The 21,261-nt window shown below is 37.8% G+C and overlaps 1 protein-coding gene across 4 annotated transcripts in view; it reads left to right on the top strand.

Annotated features, from left to right (window-relative positions):
- SPATA6 (spermatogenesis associated 6) overlaps positions 1-21,261 on the top strand; it is a 51,139-nt gene that overhangs the window by 21,079 nt on the left and 8,799 nt on the right. For 2 of the 4 annotated variants that reach the window (XM_049808413.1, XM_049808414.1), the window contains 4 exons: positions 1,545-1,720; positions 10,968-11,067; positions 14,853-14,941; positions 18,762-18,802. In XM_049808413.1, the coding sequence (XP_049664370.1) occupies positions 1,545-1,720; positions 10,968-11,067; positions 14,853-14,941; positions 18,762-18,802 (406 nt within the window). Of the gene's footprint in view, positions 1-1,544; positions 1,721-10,967; positions 11,068-14,143; positions 14,698-14,852; positions 14,942-18,761; positions 18,884-21,261 lie in introns of those variants that run through there. The other 2 variants (XR_007507036.1, XM_049808415.1) reach the window with 2 other exon arrangements.

Raw genomic sequence — 21,261 nt, forward strand, 5'->3', positions numbered from 1 at the left:
TGATCTAACCCAGTTTAGGCCTGCTGACAGATTATTTACAAATAGAAATGTGAAACTTAACACTCTATTAAGATATTCATGCCTGTAGGTACAGAACTTGCTTCTCCTTAGCATTAATGCTTGTGACAAGGCTGTAGAAGAGCCTTTAAAGGCAGTTTGCATTTGCCTTCCCAGTTATTCTTAGAGCACATTTCATTCTGGAATTGTACCGAAAGGTAGTACTGGTACAACTGGCAAGCTGCTGTTCTGTTATTTCGCATCCTTCCTTTTTCAGATTTTAGCTGCTTTGTGTAGTAAATGGATCTGAAGATTAATGTCGGGGTTCCTTTGGGTTTTGGTGGTTTTATTCTTTCCATCCTCATTTAGTTGTTTTTGCCTGAAGTACTGTAGAAATTGTGGGTTTAAGCATTTAATTATGTATGCCCTCTTAGATTTCCTAACGGCTAGGAAAAGTGATGATAACAGGGAGGAGGAAAGAAGGGGAATTATAAGGATAAACCTTGATATATGTTAAGCACACTTTTGTCAGAGTCTAAACTTTTGTTACCAAGGATTGCAGTTTTGCGTACCATGTAAGTTTAACATATTGTGCCACTTCGGGTTTGTTCCATGGCTTTAAATGAGAAACTGAAAAGAAAATAGAGAATTTCTGCTAAGTATGCTAAATATGTCTTTTTTTGTTGTGGTTTTTTTTTTGAATGATGGCTATTTTAAGGTCGTGTCATCTCCCCCATCCCTCTGCCCACCCCCAACGGGAAAGTAGATTTTAGGAGCAGTCATTGGAGAATGCAGATAGCTGAGCTACAGGTTAATTCATCGTGTTCTTGATGACATTAATCACTTGTGATTCTCACAAAATCAGGGCTGAAGAGAATGTATCTTTTTCTTGCCAGAAATATTATATAGCTTTGTTTAAGAGGAGCTGTTTCCCAAAGCTGAGGAAAAAACCCTGCAACCTGATTATTGTTGGTCTGGTTTTGTTGTGGGTTTTGGTTTTTTTCCTCAGCTTTGAGAAACAGCTCCCGTAACAATCCCCATGCCAGCTGAAAGTGGGTAACCTGTGGAGATGTTTTAGTGGTAAGCTTCAGGTTAATAGGAACTACGGAAGGAGTAACCGGTATAGTGAAGAGTGAGCAGAAGATGAGTAGATGGGCCTGAGTTTTTCCTTGAGGAACAACAAATCATGATGAAAGAATGTCTACGGTTCGTGTTGTTTAGACTCAGGCATCATTCTGAATCTGTGAGATTCCTGGGAAGGGTGAGCCTTTAAGTTGTGCAGTCAGAAAAGGTGATAAAAGGACTGTTACAGTAGACTTTGCCATAAGGTAATGTGTTAGATACCAACACAGTCCTCTCACACTTGATTTAATTTAGACCAGGGCTCTTTCTATGAAATGAGGGTCCTTGTTCTTTCCGCAGCAGGCAGGTACTCCTGCATGTATGTGCAACCTTTAACCTTCTGGTTTGAAAAATAAAAACATGAAAACTGTACATCTTGATATTCATAATAAAATTTAGCAAGGTTTGTTGGGGTTTTTTTACAGGCAAAATCTACTCATGGAAAAGACTTTGACAGTTCTGATGTTTGCAATGAGGATGGCATCTCAGATCCACTCAACAGACAGTCCCATTCTGCTGCTTCGTTAGAGCATTCAGCACCTCCCGCATTTCAGAAGCATTCTCTAAGTTCTGTGCTAAATCGATCTTCTCTAAGGGAAAGGTAATGACTTGGTTTTGTTTGTGAAATTCTGGAATTAACATGAGCAGATGCTAACAGTACTTGCATGACTATAGTTTGCATGTTTGGAGGTATGCAGGTTGAAGAGACTGAAAAATCTTTCCCCAACAACTATGTTGTCATCTGACTTTTCCTCAGGTGCTGTGTTTGCCATAACCTCTTTGCTTAATGAATACAATCCTAACAATACAGCAATGAAAAGGATCTTTGACATCTTTGTTGCTAACCTTCTCTAAAACAATGAAGCCCCAGATTTCAGGCTGCCAATGTCCATCTGAAACAGAGAATACTTAAATAAATAAATAAATAAATAATCACTGTTTCAGAGGCGATTAGAATCTCAGGAACGTAAATATGGATACATGTCAAGAAGGCTTTATGGCAGGTACCTGGAAACCTTTATTCCTTCTGACTCGACTCATATTTGTAAGCACATACTTGTCACTGTGGTGTAGTCCCATGTGAGACTAGTGTGCGTAACATGCTTGGGCTAGCTTTAATCTAGTCAGTGTATTATTTTCCAGTCTTTCTGCTTTATTGACATCCTGAGATTTTGTTGTGTTTGAGTTGAAGTGTGGGCCTCTGCAGCAATTGTGAGTATATTACTTGATGTATTTAAGTTAGTTTTCTTAGTAGTCTCCACTGACCACGATGGGGTTGGGGTGGAGACAGTTTCTAATATCCCTTCATTCAGTAGATTTCAATCCCTGGGTTAATGTTTTGGGCAAACCCCACAGCTTGGCTGTCTCCTGAGGGTGGGATGGAAGAAGTGTCAAAAAGCAGCAGATATTTTTCATGCTTAAGTTTTCCAGTCCTTCAAGGAGAGCATTCCCTACCTCCTGCTGAGTACAACATGTACTTGGTGCGCAATGCTTCTACTGTACATTCCGTTTAGTAAGTTACTAGATGGCTTTCTGGGAGCAGAAAAACAATATACAAAGCTGAGCCTGAATAAGCAAATAACATTAAATAATTGGGAGAAGCTGAGAATCAAACTGATGTCCTGTCCTAAATGCTGGCGTGTTTACTGAGGCCCTGCTTGGAGGTGTACTTTGGAGGCTAGTTCAGACTTGTTCCAGGCTGTTTCATCCTTGTTACCATTGGTACCTCAGTTGGTCAGTGCTCACAGGGTGCATTTTACAGCCTACACACAGCGTAATGCTTTTTTTCAAAATAGAAAAATTGTCTCAGTTTTTCCCTTTAAAAAGAAAATTGGCAGATGGTGGGTGGGGATTGGATTTTTAATACTCATAAAGATCAAATTGGTGTTTTAACATCTTCCTTTGCTTGAAAACTTGCTTGTTTGTTGGTCTGTATAATAATATTTCTTGAGAACTGTCACACAGACATGAAGATGTATCTGGGGTTTGGAGGGTGTTTCTTTGTCATCTTCTCTACCTCCCTACTCTCTTACTTTCTTCTGACAATGTTTGTGCATTAATTACCCATGTCTGGGGAAGAGCTATTGTAATGGTGGCTTTTTAATCTTCTTTTTTCAGCTGGATTCCTTTTGGGGAGGAGGGGGTAAATTTTAAAATGCCTTATATTTAAAGCTGACAGTGTCCCTTGTATTGATAGCAGGAAAGTCTTGTATGTTGTGAGCTGCTGTTACATGCATAGTAATTTAGTCATCTGCCAGTTAATCTTGAGCTTGTCTGAATGTTCTTGCTTTTTCTCTTTATGAGCCCCTCTGCAGAAGAGATTTGTGATCTTGTGAAATTATGTTTTTTCTTCTTATTAGAACAAATGTTCTCAGCTTTTTAGAGATGTTACATCTCTTTATGTTAAAGATGTAAGCATTTACTTTTGTCATCAGAAAAAATTCAAAATGAGAAGGTAAAGGGCATAGTCTGAAAAATTTGATCTCTGTTTCATGCTGCTGAGATAACAATGGTTTTAGCTGACTGTAGACTGAGTTATACTTGGAATGACAAACATGGATCAGAGGTCAATGTTTGGAAATGCATGCAAACGCTGCTGTTCAGATCATAGAAATACAGAGAAAATCAGTACTACTGAAAGTATATCAGTGTTAGTGTATTTACAAGAATATAGAGTCTTATCTCGCAGTATTTGGTGTTTATTTCCTCAATTTTATTTTGAATTACAAAGACAAAGAGCTTAGCATATCCAGGCTGTTTTTTTAATGCTAGTCTATCCACAGTCAATATGAAACTTGACTCCCCACTTCAACCTTTAGTTTCCTTTTTTCCCTTTTTAAAAAAAAAATAAAAAAATAAAAAAATTAATGTAAAGTGAATGTCTGCCTTCTTGGGAGTACTTCCTAGAGCCCTGCTGAATAGTTGTTAAGCCACTGCAATACTTTTCAGTAATACAGAAATTGGGGTCTTGCATAAGGTCCTCTGAGCCCTTTTGTATCCTTTCTAGCAGTTTCCAGTCCCTTTCTGTAAGCCTGCTAGAGAGACTGCAAATCAATCCTCTCCCCTTTTCCAATGGGTTTGAGCCAGAAGCAGAACTGTAAATAGATTTACTGTTGAACAAGGCAGCAAAGTTTTGAATATTTATTTTTCATACTTTATTTTTACATTTCTCATTATTCAGGTCACCCAAGGAAAGCATTTGCTGGTGTTGCAAAGCAGAGTGACATGGCCATGCAACTCCACTTCCCATTTTGATTCTAGCTCCTGTGCAGACCAATGGTACATACACACTCTTTAGTTCCTGCCTATGATGTGTGGCCAGCAGTGTGTCAATGCAGTTGACTTGCCCCCACAGTCTGGTTTTTGTGCATAGATAAGTATCCTTTTGTGCGTAGATAAGCATCCTGTGTGCTTCGTGAAAGAGCATTAGCACTATATTCTCTCAATGATGCTGCAGGAAAGCAAAATTCAAGTCCAGTCCTTGCTTTCATGATGCATATACATCCTCATGTACCTCTAGAAGATGGTGTTTTTCTTGGGGACTTACAAACTAAGCCTTCCTTGCAGCGCTGAAACCTGTGGCAAAGTACCTTTCATAAAGAAAAGGAGAAATAGTGAGATGAATTCTGTAAGGTAATGGCGGAAGTCCTCTGAATGGAGCTATGTGCTGGCACAAGAGAAATCCTTTTCTCAAGAGACTACAGCAATCGTAGGAGTATTTGACCATTTCTGTTATGTTGAGAGGCAAAGCTACTTCTCATGCATTTGGGATCAAAGAATTATTCTTCCTACTCTGGAAATGGTAGGCTTTTGCTTTTGTTTCCAGAGTGAAGTGCAACTCGATGTCTTTTTTTTATGTTCTCCTAGTTATACTGCTGATATGTGATCTTCCCTACTATAAAATTTAACAAAAAATGAAGTTGTGTTTGAAGTAAGGCAGAGGTGAACTGTCTGGATCAGATGGCCTTCTGTAATATACCTCTATTGGTTTACTACCATCTTTTTATATTAACTTTTTCCAAGTACTAGGGAAATACCAGCATTATATTACTAATGATCGATACAATGACAGATACTAGTAGTTAGATATTAATGGAATACGAGATCCTACATGAAGTCCTTGAAAATTCCAGTTACCAGAAGCTTTGTCTTCAGTGATCTTGAAATGTGTTTTCCCAGGATCTTGGGTATGAGTTTTGTTGCATAGCCAAATCCAGACACAGGTAGTTCACCTAGTATTTTGGAGAGTGGCATGCATCTGAAGACAGGGTTTACTTCTGTGAGAGGGCATGTTTAAGTTCTGAGAACTTTCTACTACAAAGTGGAACACTGAAAAATTTAGCAGACTTTTTAGAAAAAATGCTTGCTCTAGGGAGAGGCTGCAACTAGGTTTCCTGTCTATTTCTAGCCATTTAAAAGTCATTATTGCTGATTTTTTGGAATTTAGTTTGGTAGTAAGGTTGTTCTTGAATCTTTTGGGTTTATCAGTCTCACTTCTTGGGGAAGTTTACTTATTTTGCATTCTTTAAGTTAACTTCTGGAATTGCTCTTGAAGATCAGTTATTTCATACTATATTCTGCAAAACTGAGCAGTACCTAAGCCTTGTTTCATGTTTTTGACCAACATCCGTGCTATTTGCTATCTTCATTGGTTGATTTTGCTGCAGCGGTAAGTGACTTTGAAATGGATTGCTGTCAAAGCTGTTTTGTGTATAAATTGATAAATTCAGAGAGGATAGTAGGTAATGGAAAAGCTTCCAAAGAGAATAAGGAGGTGCAGCCCGTTTATGAAATACTAATTATTTAGTACCAGAATGACTTCAACCCTTTGGAGGCAACTGCTCAGCTAGAGTATTGGCCTTCCTTGAAATCTCAGAAGCTGTCTGCTGCTTAAGTTTCACTTTTTACATGAGGATGATGCATCTTGCCACAGTTTTAAGGGCTAGATATGAAACTTAGGAGGGAAAAGAAAGCATTTACTAACTTAAAAACTCAGCACTGAATGTATCTCTAGTGCTTCAAGGCCTAACTGTAAACAGGGCTTTTGAAAGTAAGAGAAAACTATGTAGAAAGGATGAAATATTTTTACTTTTTTTTTCATTTCTTACTGAGGAGGGAGAGCAAATGGCTACACAGCTAAGCTGTCAGCTTCTGCTTCCAAATATTTAGGCTTCTGTGCTTTGATTTAAGGCCTTTTCTGTGTGTAATTGTTTCTGCTTCATAGTAGTATCCTGGCATTGTGAAAGCAGCCTGCTTCCTCCATTTCAAATATTGTGAGAATGTAAGAATTTTTATGTTGGTGTATTTTCGTGACAAGTTAGCAACTGGTATGTACCAACATAGTCTCTAGAACACTTTTGCACAGCACCTACACTAAGGTTCATAGCCATCAGTCATTTTGAGAAAAAGCAAACCAAAATTGTATCCTTTACTAAGTAGACCAGTAAAACTCTGAAGCGTAGCCTAGCCTTTCTATTGTGCCTCCATACAGACCAGTATGCACTGAGAACCAAGTTCATCGTACTGAATTACCATTCATGTCCTCTTACATGAGAATAAAGCAACTTCTCCACTTACTGTGAATGCTGCATTAATGCCTACTTGGATATAAAATCTGTGAGATTTTTTTCTATTTCAGAATGAAATGTATTTGTTTTTCTTGAAAATCTCTCGTTCCATGTATAAGTTCTTGCAGATTGTGGTTTTTTCAGGTTATACTTAGCTTTAAGAGTTCTTCCTCCCTCTTCTCCCAATTACAGTAGCGTTCTCTCCAATTGTGAATCTGGTAGTACAGGACTTCATTGATTTCTGTCCTCTGATAGTTTGTCCTTGTGTGTGGTTTTGCTCAGCATGAAGTCTGTGTCTTTGAAGCTGATGAATTCTTCATGGAGGCCACATGCACCGAGTTGTTCACAAGGCTAGGAGGTGTGATGGTGGGGGAAGGGGTCATGATAGGCATTGCAAATAACCTGCAGTAGGCTTTTGCATTAATTCTACTGATATGAAATGTATTAGTATCTCCTGCTGAAATGGGATATTAACATTTTTGCTATGTGCAAGTAGATGATTGGATTGTCTGACATTTGAAAATTCCTATTTATTACAGCTCTCAAGTTTGCAAGCTGCTGTTTGACTAGAGTACATGGGTGGATGTATCCTGTTTGTATTTCTAATGGAGTATTTCATCCTAATAGATAAAATTATACATGAAAATAACTTCAGTCTTTAGCATGAGATCTAGACTGCCTGCTTGGCTGCCCTTTTTTTTTTTTTTTTTTTTTTTTTTTATATCAAGGTAGATATTGTCTGTATGACCTTAAAAAAATCCTTATCTCATAAAAGAAAATAAATGCCTTTAGTCACATTACAAGGGAAAATGGTTCTGTTTCCTTGATCGGACTCGACACAACATCTTTGAAATTAATCTTGAGAAGTTCTCTGATTGATCTGGCTTTTTCTAGGTCACTGAGCTATATTTCCAAAGTGTTTATACAATCTATTGGAATCAATAAACAATTTAAACTGATGTAACTGCAGAATGTTTGCAAGTCCCAGGGAAAATTGGAAGTATGACAAAGAATACAGCTGTAGAAGTTTATTTCATTTATCAGGACAAACAGTCATTGAAATGAAATGACTTTCCTTTCAACATTGCAATATGATAGTGACACCTTAATCACATAAATAAGTAGCTAGTCATTTTAAAAACTCGTTATTGGTGATTTTGGGCAAATGGAATCCCTTTATTTATACTCTAAGAAGCTGTGCTATAAAGCCAGTATTATAAAACATTTCCAATAGGAGAGTTAGAATATTATAAAAAGGTTTCACTTCAGATTATGGTTGTCACATTTCAGGCATGATTTTATTTTGAGTTTTGGTTGATGTAAATATTAACATTATGACTTTAAATGTGGATTAGACTCTATAGTTAGTACTAAAATTAGACAATAACAATACTAGAAAAGCTAATTAAAAAGAAGCTGATACTGTTTTTAATCATACTTAAGATATATTTTTTTTTGGTAAATTAAGTTTGGGGTATGTGTGAGTGGCTAACGTTTCTTATACCACAGCGCACACTAGTGGATTTATCAATAAAATCACCTGAAGAAAGAAATTTAATAGTTCTTGAATTAGGTACTTAAATCTTCTTCTTCTTCTTGCAGACATAGCCACGTATTTTCTAAATGAATACAATAGCAAGCTGGGTTTTCTTTTTACCAAAAGCAAATACATTTATCTCCAAGGATATTTGTAAATTTAAGATTAATAACAATGATCTGAAATCTTACATACGAATTTCATAAAATTTATTTCCCAAAGGCAATCTATTCCAACTTCTCTTCTCAGTGCCAGCAACCTGGATGTTGGAAGAACAGCAGCTGCTGTATAAATAAGAGAAAATGCCATGACTTCATGGGTCTATCTTTTATTTGTCAAATGGGAAATGACTCACTCTTACTGCATCTAGGATGCAGATTTTTAAACATGCATTTTGGAGGTTCTTTAATATTACTAAATTTTTGTAAATGCTAGATGATAGTACCACTCCAGCCCCTTTCCTTTACCTCTCTTCTTTAAAAAAAAACACAAAACAAAACAAAACAAAAATTTTTTTTTTTTTTTTTTTTTTCCAAAACACTGCTAGTGATAGAGCACATGCATTGTAATACAGAACATCAAATGGGATTTGACTGTTAGGGAAATGAATGTTTCTACCTGCTTAAGGGACTTAGACTTCTATTCCTTTAAAGGCAAAGCTTTCCTCCCCTGACAAAATTCACAAACCATTTTGCTTTCTTTTAGAAGAAGTTATGTGAGAACTTTTAGTGCAACAGATCGTTAGATTCTAGTATGCAAAAGAATTGAACAGTATGGATTTGCTGTGTATGCTGTTGGGTTTGAAATTAATTGTGAATGTTCAGGATGCTAATACGAATGTTATAGCCAGCTTTGTGAAAATTCTTGCTTGTAATGATCCAAAGATAAACAATGCTAAATGTCATTAGAAATATGGAAAATACATCCCCCTGTAGATTATATGATTCATCCTTCTAATATTGTGTCATTTCTTGGCACCCTTTCTTGAAGAAAAATAGCAGCATTCAGAAATATGATGGTTTGATTTAAGGAAATTCATAAATAGGCTGAAAATATTGGGGATGCTTAGAACAGAGAGAGATATTTTGGAAAGGTAAGCAATAATAAGCAAGTCCAAATAAGTTGATTAGATACAAGAAAAGAGAAGGAAGTTACTCAAAAGCAGAGAGCTGGTCACTTTCTACTTGTATTTCTCTCTCTGGTAGTAGATCCAAAAGATTGCAAAGTGCTCCCAGCCCTGCCTGTAACCTTCAAGGCAGCCTGGCACTTCCCAGTTTCAGGATCCTGCTTCCATTAATTTTAACATTGTCAAGCTACTTGTTTTGGACTGAAGCTTTCCATGTGTACTTGTTTTGTTCTTTTTGGAAGGAGCTGCACAGTTCTTTAGCTGTATTGAAATTTCTGGAAGTTTGGTGCAGGTAAACTAATCCAGGCATGATAACGATTGAGGATTTCAGTGGTAGACTGGATAATGCAGGGAACATGATAAATTGGGGAGAAGAGGGCAAGAAGGGCTTGCAGTCATAGTCCCACAAACCCATCCAGAGCCAACTGTGGAATCTCAGGATTCAGAGTCATGATGTTTCTCTGCCGCATCAAATTTGCAAAGCCAACTATCAAAGCATGTCACTGTTTCTTGTGCTCCTAATCCACCCAGAATACGGACTCCTAGTACTGCTGTTGGCTGTTGTTCCATTAGCTCAAATTGCAGTGGTATGGCTTGCCAGCTCGCAGCTTGCCTGGTGACCCATATAATATTAGGATGATACCGCATCATGAGGTTTTTATTCTCTTGGTGCAAAGTCAGGCTCTCAGAGTTAGGAAACATTGAAATGAAGATGCACAGTCTTGACTTGGTGCCGTGTTCCTATCCACTGTGATGAGATTGTGTCAGTAAACATTTCATAACTTTCCCCCAATAATTGTTTCCTTATGTTGATTTATTTTTTCTAAATAATACATTTTTGAGTGTACTAACATGTGGAGGTTGGTGTGTAAATGATCCTATTCTTAAAATCTTAGTTGCTTCCTTTAACAGTCTAAGAATAACTATTAATATGAAATTTCTGTCAGCTTCTGATCTTGCTGAGAAGGATGAGGAGTGGGGGTTTTTTGTCTCCCCAGTGGAAAAAAAAGTGCTGCAAAACATAGAAGGGTAAAATCCAAAAGTAGCTGTTGGGTTTAAGTCACTCATATCAAGCAAGCTACCTAGTTTTTAATGTGAAAAAGCAACTTAAAATGCAGTGCCATCTTGTGAAATAAAGATTGTGAATTTGCCGGTTTTTAACTCCATGGGCTTTCCAATTTGCACACATTGGGGTTATCCTCCTGTTGATTTATTCCAGTGAAAAGAATTTCATGTGTGTAATACTTCCTTTATAAAGAGCAAAATATTACCTGATCACTGGGAGTAGAATGACTGTATAGTTTTTCTATTCTGTAGGGACAATACAAACATTACAGAAATATTACTCAAGCTACAAAATCATCCAACATTTTCTATGTTTTGCATCTTCTGTTGGTATCATGGATGCATATCGTTAACGTGCTGCTTTGGAATGTTTCTTTACTTGTACCCCAGAGGAGAGAAAGAATAAAATCTAAACACTGTGTATGTTCCAAATAGAAGGAAGTAATGCATGCTTTATAATTAAAAAAAAAAAAAAAAAAAAGAGTCAAAAACATGTTTGAGCTTTTCAATAAGAAAATATTTCTTCTGTTTTTTTTTCTTCTTCCTCTTTCAGATTTAGCTCTGGTTGGCCTTCACCAGCAAATGGAGATGAGATCCATAAAAGAGTGAAAAATATTTTAAGGACACACAGTGCTAGACAGCGTCTAATGTTTGTAAGTTTGATGGCAAACTAAATCCTTTCTTTTCTCCAAGATGGCTGAGGAAGAGAACTGTGCCTACAGTCTTGGATTTATTATAATGTTGTCCTTTGAGGCAACCCTTATTGTAGAAATATGGATTCAGTATATAAGCTGAACTGTTTCACACTGATTTCAGTAGCCTCCATATGTGTAGCCTTTACCTGGTATAGGTAACCGTCTCATGGGTTATTGAGGACAATTCAAGGTTTTTTTATATCTGGTTCTCCATTTCCAATTTGGGCAAAAAATATGTTACAGATCTGTACAACATCAAGGCTTAACATGTGCAGCTGCACATCAGCAGCTGCTTGTGTCCAGCTGTTTGTTGAGCTAATATTATTCTTCAGATGTGTGTTCTTTTCCCTTAATTACCTGGCTTTCAATGAACAGAGCCCTTTAATGAGATTATGCCCAGGATCAGAATATTTTGTTCTTGAGTCTGATGGAATTTTGAAGTATGGTTTTAGACAGATAAAAATTTTTCCTATTGCGATTTTCAGAAACCCAGTTGTGGCACAGGATCTCCCTGGCCAAAGCATTGTACAGACTGAATAACAAGGTTCTTCATCTGGAAAGAACTTAGGGTCTTAAGTGTGAGGTGAGGTAAAAGAAAGGTAAGATAAAAGGATATAAGGATGAAAGGTAGGTAAGATTAAGATTAGGAGCTCTGATGAAATTATTATTTTTTCTGACAATCTAATACACAAATGTCATTGGCTGGAAGAGACATGAGTCCCTCAAAATGCAGAAAGACGTCATTTTTCCTTCAGTTTCTTCCCTTAGAAAAAGGAGTGTTGACAGAAATCTGCTTTTGAATGTTGCTGCAATTTTAAGTTACTACTGTCCCCAACCGTCCACCTTTCCCCTCTGATGTAATTTACTGTATCAGTGGAAAGTGTGATAACGAGTGTGAGACCCCTGGCCTCCCCACCTCGTACTTCAGCACGGGAACGGCAAGCGTAACACTAGTATGCTGGTATGTGAGCTGTGCTGGCTGGGATGTGGTGACTCCACTAACTACAGTAAACCCATGGCAGAGGGCTGGGGCAGAAGTGAAGGTTGTTGTCTCAATCCACTGCTGCAAGATGTACTGAAGAACATCTGTCTTAGCTCTGAAGTCTTGATTTATTTATTTATTTATCTTCCCAAATTTAGCCATCCTGGGCAACTCCTTGTGTTGCCTGCATGCTCTCTTAATCTGATTATTTTCGCATTTCTGTTTAAACTTCATTTTTGGCTTAGTTGTGGTGCTTTTTATTTTAAACTCTGAAAAACCTTTTCTTGTGCATACTAAGACTGTTTGATCTAGTTCATGCTGTACCTCCCTGAGTTTGTATACAAACATTATGATCTTGTGAACTGCTGCCTTTCAAATAGAAGATGCCCATCGCATTTTTCTGTGTTTCAGCCACTCCAAAATAGGTACAAATCATGTCAAATACCTCTCTGATGTTACAATGAACTTAAAATAACAAACTGGATTTCATGATGGTCCAGCACCTACGTATAATGAAAGTTTGCACATCCTGAACTATCTCCAGTGGTCCTTGACTACTTTCCTTGAACAGTAGACCATGACTTTACAATAAAAGACATACTAGTTTGTTAGGAGAGCTGGATGGCTGGGTTACATGATGTCTCCATACAGTCATAAAGACTATTAAATATAATAATGGGTAAAGGAGAATTTGATAATTTTCTTCCTATTTACTTATTTTACTTACATACTTTAAAACATTCTACTCTAGAATGACTTACACACATGCTAGTATTCACCTGTAACTGCAATGTTGCACAGATGCCCATGAATTTGCAAGCATGGTGTTAGATTCTTGAAGCATGGTACTTTCCGTTGGCTTTCTGTTAGCACGCCTTGCCGCTTCCAGTATCAAACACTTGCTGAATACTCACAGGGGATTAATCATCAGAGATGATGCTTTAATCTTTGCTCTCCTGTTGGAAAACCTCATGTTTCTGCCCTAAAAAGTCTAGCTATCAGGGTATTGGGTAAGATTTTTGAGTCTTTAATTACCAACCTGGTCAGAACAATGCTGGAAAAGGACTATTCTTCTCACTCCATTTTCTTCCACTGAGCAAAAGGAATGGGAGGATGGTACAGAGAAGTCTCGTGGTTTGGTAATTGTGTACAGTGAACCTGTGAAAGCTGTGCTAACAGCAGCTGACCTGCTTAAAAAAAAAATTAAAAAATCATCAGGTCTACTTGCACTTAGTACTGTAAAATACACCAGGATTGGTTGTGGTTCCCCAGATGGCCCCAAATCTAGGCTGTGTTGTTATGCAGTGGATGGATGAGGTAAATGGGTCATCCTGAAAGTGAGGGAATAGTAGAGCAAGTGCACTGGCAATGTGGTGAGTAGTTTTGGGTCCAGTCTGGATCCTCTTCCAAACTTTGAAAGGTTAAAAAGCATCTCTTATTCGGTTTCATTCCAAAGAGCCTAATGGTAAATAACCATTCCCAGAAGCATCCAGCTGTGTTTTCCAGAATTTTGTTTCCATAGTGCTCTGTAAAAGTAGTGTGACTGGAGCTCTCCTGCAGATTCCTTAGGGTGTCCACTGTAGCTTTCTGCTGAGACATTCTGACAGTATCATAATGTTTCCATCTTTTTTGGCTTTCCAGAACATAATTTGCCTCTGGCAAATGCTGCAGAGTTTTATTTACCACTGTACCCCATTTCCTCTTCAGTGCTTTGTAGTCTGTGACTGCTGAAGGAAGAGAGTTTTCCTGTTTACAAACACACTTATTACCTTCTGTTTCACCACAATAGATTGTGTTGGGTTTTTCCTCATCCATATGCCTACAGTTCAGCTTGCTCTGCATCTTATTTCCATCTACCACTATATTTATTGTCTTGTCTCCCAGTTTTGTGTTCCCAGCAAGTGTGATGATTATTTTTACTGTGCAGTCTTTTTTTTCCAGTTACTACTTCCATGGCATGAAAGATGATTTTGTTTACTAATCCTTACAACAATTGGCTTCTGCTGAAAGATCACTTAGTATCACCTCTTAAGTAGTGTCTTTGCTCTTCAGAGTAGGGTGAACGTGATTGTGTGTGGTGGAATTCCTAGCATCCTGTCTCAGGTGAGCAACTGGCTCCCTTCGTATGAGATGTTTTGTTTCTTACTTAGCTAAGAGGGCAAATATGGGTTAATTAATGTCTAGGTGGCATTTGGAAGGTAAGACTGCTTTCTAGCAACTCTTAAGAATACCACTGAAGGGTCATTAAGTCTATCATAGATATATATTAAAGTTGGGTAAGCATGTTCTCAGCCCTGTATATGGAATCAAAGTATTCAGATGTGTAGAATGCTTCTGTCTGGCAAAATGCATTAAATGGATAACAATAGCTCATTATAAAAACTAATAAATAATAAGATTTAGGTTCTTTTCCCTTCTTCTGCAAGAAACAAAAATAAGGCAGTGATCAGTAGGTTTCATAGTGTTTCACCAACGTGTTTGCTGGGGATTATTGAAGCTTGTGCTGTCTGTATAGTTCTGTAGATCTACACTGTCTAGAAATTCTTTCCAGTTTATTACCTGAAAATTATTAGCTGAATTGTACTGAACTTAATTAAAAGTGTTCATAAATGGCATTTGGCTCATTACACTTTGTCCCTTTCTCCCCCAAGACATGTAAGCACTTTAATAGTCTTCTACTAAATGCAAAGAATGTATTTTTGAAATGAGATCATTGTAATCAGAAACCAAGGTAATGAGAATCTGATTTCTGTTTTTTTAGGATGAGAGTAACTCATCAAAAGGAGACTTGACTAAGACAAGAGAATCTTCGCATAGATCGCTCTTATCCATGAGTGAACTGCAGAGCAGGTATGGAGTTTTTCTCTGACCAAGACAGAACAGTCAAACTCGTGATATTGCCCTTTAAATTTAGCTAAAAAATTCTCTTCCTATTTTAAGCTACATAATATATTACAATGGGAAAAGGCTTCTGTAGGACTTAGTCCTACCAAGGTTTTTCACCTAAAAGCAAAATACAGTTAACTATAATTATGCCTTCCGTGCTATTTGGCACTGTGTCAGTATAGTCTTCATAAAACACTGATTTTGAAACTGGACCTGGTCATGAAAATGATCCTTGGGCAGCAGTTTTTGGATTTCATCAACCAGAGAACAAACGTCACATTAAAAATAACCAATTGGTTATTTTTTCTTAAAACTATGGGAGTGCAAAAATAAATTGAAGTTTATTTAGTAATATGGTTTGTGGCTCTTCTGTTTTGTTCTTTGTTTTCCAAAACACATATTTGGAAAAGAGAAGCATCTTCAAAAAAACAAAGCAAATGTATAGACTATGGTTTAGTGATTCAGCATGCTGTATTTCAGAAGACATCTTGAAAACCTGACATCTTGAAAACCTGGTTTATGTAGCTTAATTATTCTGTGTATTCCTCACATATATGACTAGAGCTTCATTTGAATATTTTACTTAAAAGACACCAATTGAATTGATTTTGACAACTTCTGTAGTAGAAGTTATCAATACTGATATTCTCTGTGTATGTGCACAGTATTTTGTACAACGTTTTGGGTACTTGTTGGAGGAAAGATACCAAGTAATGTAAAAAGTTTTTTGGGTTGTACAGCTTTTCTGGTTTTCTTTATATTAAGAGAGAAGTCCTAGAACTGTGGTGCTAAATTTGAGAGGTCTTGACATTAGGAAAAAAAAAGTTTTTATTTTAGTAATTAAATGTGATGCTATATTTTGTAACAAAGGCTTCCCGAGTCACCACTGTATACCACTGAAAGAAGGGTAATTCAGTATAGGTATCATAGTGAAATTCTACTTGCAATTAGTAAGCTCTGAAAAGTTCTAAAATTTATGATTTGTTGGCTTTTTAAAAAAATTCCTGTAATTTGTAGTCGCCTCTGTGCAAGGGTTCTAGTTAGTCAGATTTTCACATGTATGTGAAGTTGCTACTCTAAAGTCGTTAATATTTCTATACCTGTGCTCACTCTTGTATTCTGCATGTAGCCTTTTTGCTCCCTTATCCTTTGTCCTGACAGCTGCTGCAATTAAATTGTGTGGGATGTGTTTGTGAGAGAGAAAGTGCAAGTTTTTGTTTTGAGGCAGCTTTGGGACTTTGAGATTGATGCTGAAACTGCAGACCATGAAAAAAAGAAAAAACAAACCCTAATACTACAGAATCATGAAGTGATGGGATATGAAATGCGGCACTCAAGGTGGGAGAGGACCGCTCCTTGGATTTAGAGGCCGGCAGTACTAGTCCCATTCACTGAAGGGTGAGACATAAAAGGGCTCGAGGACAGTCTGATTGCTGAGTGTTTGCCACAGTGCTCATAAACAGGATACAAGGACAGAGACAGAGTTCATAGAAGGACATGGTACTGTCAACCAAATGTTGGCAGTAAAGTAGATAGATGATTGAAAACCACTGGGAGTAAGGAAAAGGTCTGTGTTTTGTGAAATATTTAGTATATGATTCACTCAGAAAAGAACTTCTGGGACTCTTAAAGGAGATGTATGAGGGAACAAAAGCATATGACAGGTATTTCAGAGCAGGGAGTTGCGTGCAGAAATCCTGCTGTTAATATGATTTGTGAGTGTAATTCCCAGATTGCTTAGCTCAGGTTGTCAGCTGGTTTCCAGTTGAGACAGGAGAGGGACTCTTCCCTAGCTTGGCTGTATCTTTGTCCACACCAGTGCTAAGTATCTCATGAGCAAGGATTGGCTAGTGGAAATACATAGACACACACCCCCCCTCCAAAAAGAGAAGGGAAAATGAAGCTTATGTCTTTTTTTAAGTCTTTGTCAGTACTAGAATAAGGAACTTGTGAATGTTACTATTGTTTTTTGAGTCTTTCCTTTACTGCAGTTAAGTGGTTGGTTTTGAGTGTCTCTATGTAGATTAAGCTTTTAGTAGAAGAAAAGGCAAGCACAAGGCTGACTGCAGGAGATGGATTCCAAGGAAAAGAGTGGCAGAGCTGTTTGTTGTATCATTACAAGTGCTGCTCCTGGTGCTGTGCTTATTTGTTGGCCTGAGAATGCTCCATCAGAAGTGAGGTAAAACAAACTGCAGAAAGGAGGTAAAACTTCAGTTGTTGATGGGTCCCCAGGGTATTGACTTGTCTACATTTAACACAGGCCTGTACGACTTTTCTATTGATTCTGCTGTTTGGTAGGTTGGTTTCTTTGTGTCCAAACTGTGAAGCACAGTCCTCCCTCTCCAGGATGATAAACAGGTTTAAATTTGCTTCATGCTGCCGACTGACTTTAAATGTTGGAGCTTTTTTGAAAAAGTGTCACTGGCCTTCCTCCCTTTTTAATATTGGAGCCACGTAGAGATCTTCTTGGGTTTTTTTATGTGGAATAGGTTGGCGTCACCCTAATATTTGAATGTAAGAAATCTAAAAGCAAAAGCTATTCCTTCTTTTGTTTTCCGTGGGACAGTGGAAGCTTAGAAATGTGAATTTAGAAAGCTAATCCTACACCTTCCTCTTCTTCCCTCACCATTTTCCTTTCTTAAAGTGAAAACCTTGTGTTTTGATGCAGCTAGCTAGAAGTATATTTGTGAGTCCTTTGACATAATGTTTTGTTCAGTTTTGTCACAGGTGTTTACTGATACTAACTTGAGGACAAAGTTTTAAGTACTGATTTGGCCGTAGATTAATAAATGATATGTATATAAGAAAATGTAAACCTTCCCTGTGAAATGTAATCCATTTCCTAAGTGAAGATGGTCATTGTAAGCTTCACATTTCCAGTTTCATTTCCCAGACTGAGAACATTCACGAAAGGCTGAAGATAACTCAGTCCTAATTTTTAAGCATCTTAAGTGCCTAAATCTCTGAGCAGATGTGAAAAATGTCACCGCAATAGTAATTTTTTCTTACGATTTTCGAGCTACTTGTTTCATGCTTTATTACAGGAAAATGGCTCATTTCATTATATGACACAAGCCTTTGTTTTCAGAGTTTCAAGAGAAGGCAAATAGTCATGAAGTTTAGATATACATACTTCAGATTTGTCAGTGTTTTGTAATCATTTTCAGAGAATAAATTTCACTTCATAGATCTAGGAAATAATTTCTCAAAGCAACTGAAATATGAGACGGTATTTGTGTTTAGTATTAAAACAGTGACACAGAAGATGGGGTGGGGAAGGAACACTCGATTGCCACTATATCATAATGTATTTGGTAGAATACTTAATCCAAGATGCTTCTGATAGAGCACTTTACAGCTGCAACACAGTAATTTAATATACCTCTGATAGATTGTCTTCATATTGAAATAGCTGCTTGTGGTTACGTTTTGACCTTCAAAGGACAGAAAAATCCTACTGTGTTGCTCTTGCATAGGCTTAGTGCCTAGTCACACTGCCTATCAAAATACAGCAAAATTACTGCATGCTCTTTGAAAATTAATTCTCTTTCTATGTGGGAGGTATTATCAAGTGCACTCAGATAAGTGGGGGAGCATTTGTCTGAATGAATAACGTGGGGCTCCCATTTCTTAGAAGGAGCTGTGGTGCAGTTTTTTTATCAATTTGTGAAAGGTAATCTGTGATTAGCAGCTCTACCTTTGGATTTCTGCTGGTTTTGTGGTTCTGATTCCTCTTCCTTATCTTGATTTAATAATTATTTCTTATCTTTTTTTCTGTTGACAGTTCACCAGTGCAGCAGAACACTACCGTTCACTTGGATAATGGTAAATACTGGTCTAGTCGTGCAGCTGTGTACAAAGGGAAGCCTCACAGAGCAATCTTTGAAGAGAGTCTCGAGAAAATATATAGAAACATGTATCAAAAAGCTTCTGGCACTGTTTCAGACCAAAAAACACACTCCTGATAGCAATTCACCTGGAAATGCACAGTACACAGTGTTCATATTTGTAATGAAACCTATTTTTATGTAACAAATATTTGTACTCTATTTTTAAGGTGTAATTATGGTTAGGCAGGGTTTTGGAGAAATGGGGTTTTGGCCTGCCTTGCCAAAAGGAAACTATTAATATCCCACTGCTCTCCCCACCCCACCCCCAAAAAAAAACCAAACCAAAAAAACCCAGCAACTTCACAAGTAAGCAAGATGGTGTTGCTCCTTTGAGACTACGAAAAGATAGTCATTTGAGGACTAATAGGTCTGCTGGACATTCGTGTCTGACACCAACTCAGGTTTCAGCTGCAGCCAATTTTCATTAAATAATTAAAGCTATTTAGTAACATAAACAGAATTGGTTGAAGAAGCAGTATGTCCTAGTGTTCAGAGAGGGGGTCTAAAGAGGAAGGTGAATGTGAATGTTGATTTAAAAGTGTCCCATCAGGGTCAAAGGGAATTGTTTTCTAGAAAATTGCCTTGGATTGTTTATTTTTGAGACAGGCAGAAACTCTGATACTGACCTGTAGACATGCTTTCAAAGTGGTTTCAAGCACCTTCAGTCACAAATTTTCTAATTTTAAAAGAAACCCACCCATCCCAGCAGCCTCTATATCAGAAGAAAGGTTATCTTTGCGCACCCTGTGCATTTGAAAATTTCCAGGTTCTCTTGAATGCAACCATGACATTTGCCAATATATTTGTAATTTTAAAAAAAAGACTGGAGCTAGTCAGCAAGCTCTTCATATATCCTGTACGGGCCTTCCGAAGTTCCTGCATCACAATCCCACCTAATTTGGAGCCTGTCCTTCCCAGTCTGCTGGGATCCTGTTGGCAGAAATCATATCGTTTTTGCTAAAGGCCACCAAATGTTCGTCAGCAGTTCGATGCTTTCCCTGGGGATGGAACCTTTTCAGCCTTGCATTGAACAGATCCCACATTAGCAGACCGGGGCAAATTGCCCATCTATTGAAAAGCAGAATGTTTTAAAAGGGCAAGAGTGTCCATCTCCTGCTTCCTTTCAGAATGGGGGAAAAAACAAATGCCTGTTCTGGCTCCTTCCCTGACTGAATGAACAGATTCAGTTACACCAATGCCATTTTACCTGCTATGATTGGATAAAGGATAAAGCTAGCAGTACAGATGGCTGAACATACGACTGTAACCTGCCAGCATGCCTAGATAAACAAAAAGTTGGTCTACTCTGCCTTCCATCCTTTAATGCTGAGACAACATAATTGATTTGAGAAAGCAGTTGGTGAGCAATTATGCTAGTGGGAAAGCACGCTGAAAGGCTGTGTGCTTCTGTTTCAGGAAAGGGGACTCTCAGAGGAAGTGTCTTGCATATAGACATTTCTATCCCTTGTAACTGTTAAACCAGTTGAAGTGGATTAACACTGATAATTTCCTGTCCTTGATGCCATTTAGCATATTAGTACTTTCAAAGGGCATTACTTGCACAGTCTAATGCTGTGGGTAAGTGTTGAGTCACTCTATGAAGTAGTGGTACATTTTTTTTTTTGCAGAAGTGAAAAGTAAAACTTGCCTGAGTTGTGCCACTGAAGGCATGGTGGCCGTGGAGTATTGTGCTACTGTTACCTGGTATTCATTCATTAGCCTGTTCCTGTGACCCCATATTAGTCCATAAAGGGATAGTTTCTTTCTCCTTGCTGTTCAGGAAAGTAGGTGTATTCAAATGCATCCTAGATAGGCAGGGCACATTCGGAGAGATACTTTCCAAGCTTTTGGTTTAAAATAAATCTACTGAAATCTGAAGGTTGCTGCAGTTTCCTGTAGGTGTTTGAGCCATAAGATTTAGTGTTCTCATGGTATCCCACAGTTTTCATTCAATATTCTGTGTGTTTTCCCTCCCCAGTGTCATAGCTTAGTAAAAGTTACAGTCTTCTGAAGATTGGCTGCTCCCCCTTGGCCTAATCTGGTTCTGTGACACAGAAGTACTGTTCGATTTCTCCCTCCCCAGCTGTCCAGCAGATTCTAGTCCCTGTTTGTTCAATGTGTAAGAAGGCCTGAATCCTGAGGCTTTGGGTTTTTTGTATGTATGAGTAAGGACACAAGTTGCCATGAATTCAAGACACAAGGAGGGGATGAGGGAGGTTAGAGGCCGCTGTGAAAAAACAGGGTAATGTTTGCAAGGGGTCCAGAGGAATGGCTGGGGTATATCTGTTTAATTACCCTAGCTAAAGAAAGGAAGCATATGGTGATATGGCAACCTTCAGTTTTTCATCAAAGATGAAAAATTTTTCATCAAAGGTGAAAACTACATGGGAGGAA

This window comes from Accipiter gentilis, chromosome 8, assembly GCF_929443795.1.
Source record: "Accipiter gentilis chromosome 8, bAccGen1.1, whole genome shotgun sequence".
In the NCBI taxonomy this organism is placed as follows: Eukaryota; Metazoa; Chordata; class Aves; order Accipitriformes; family Accipitridae; genus Astur; species Astur gentilis.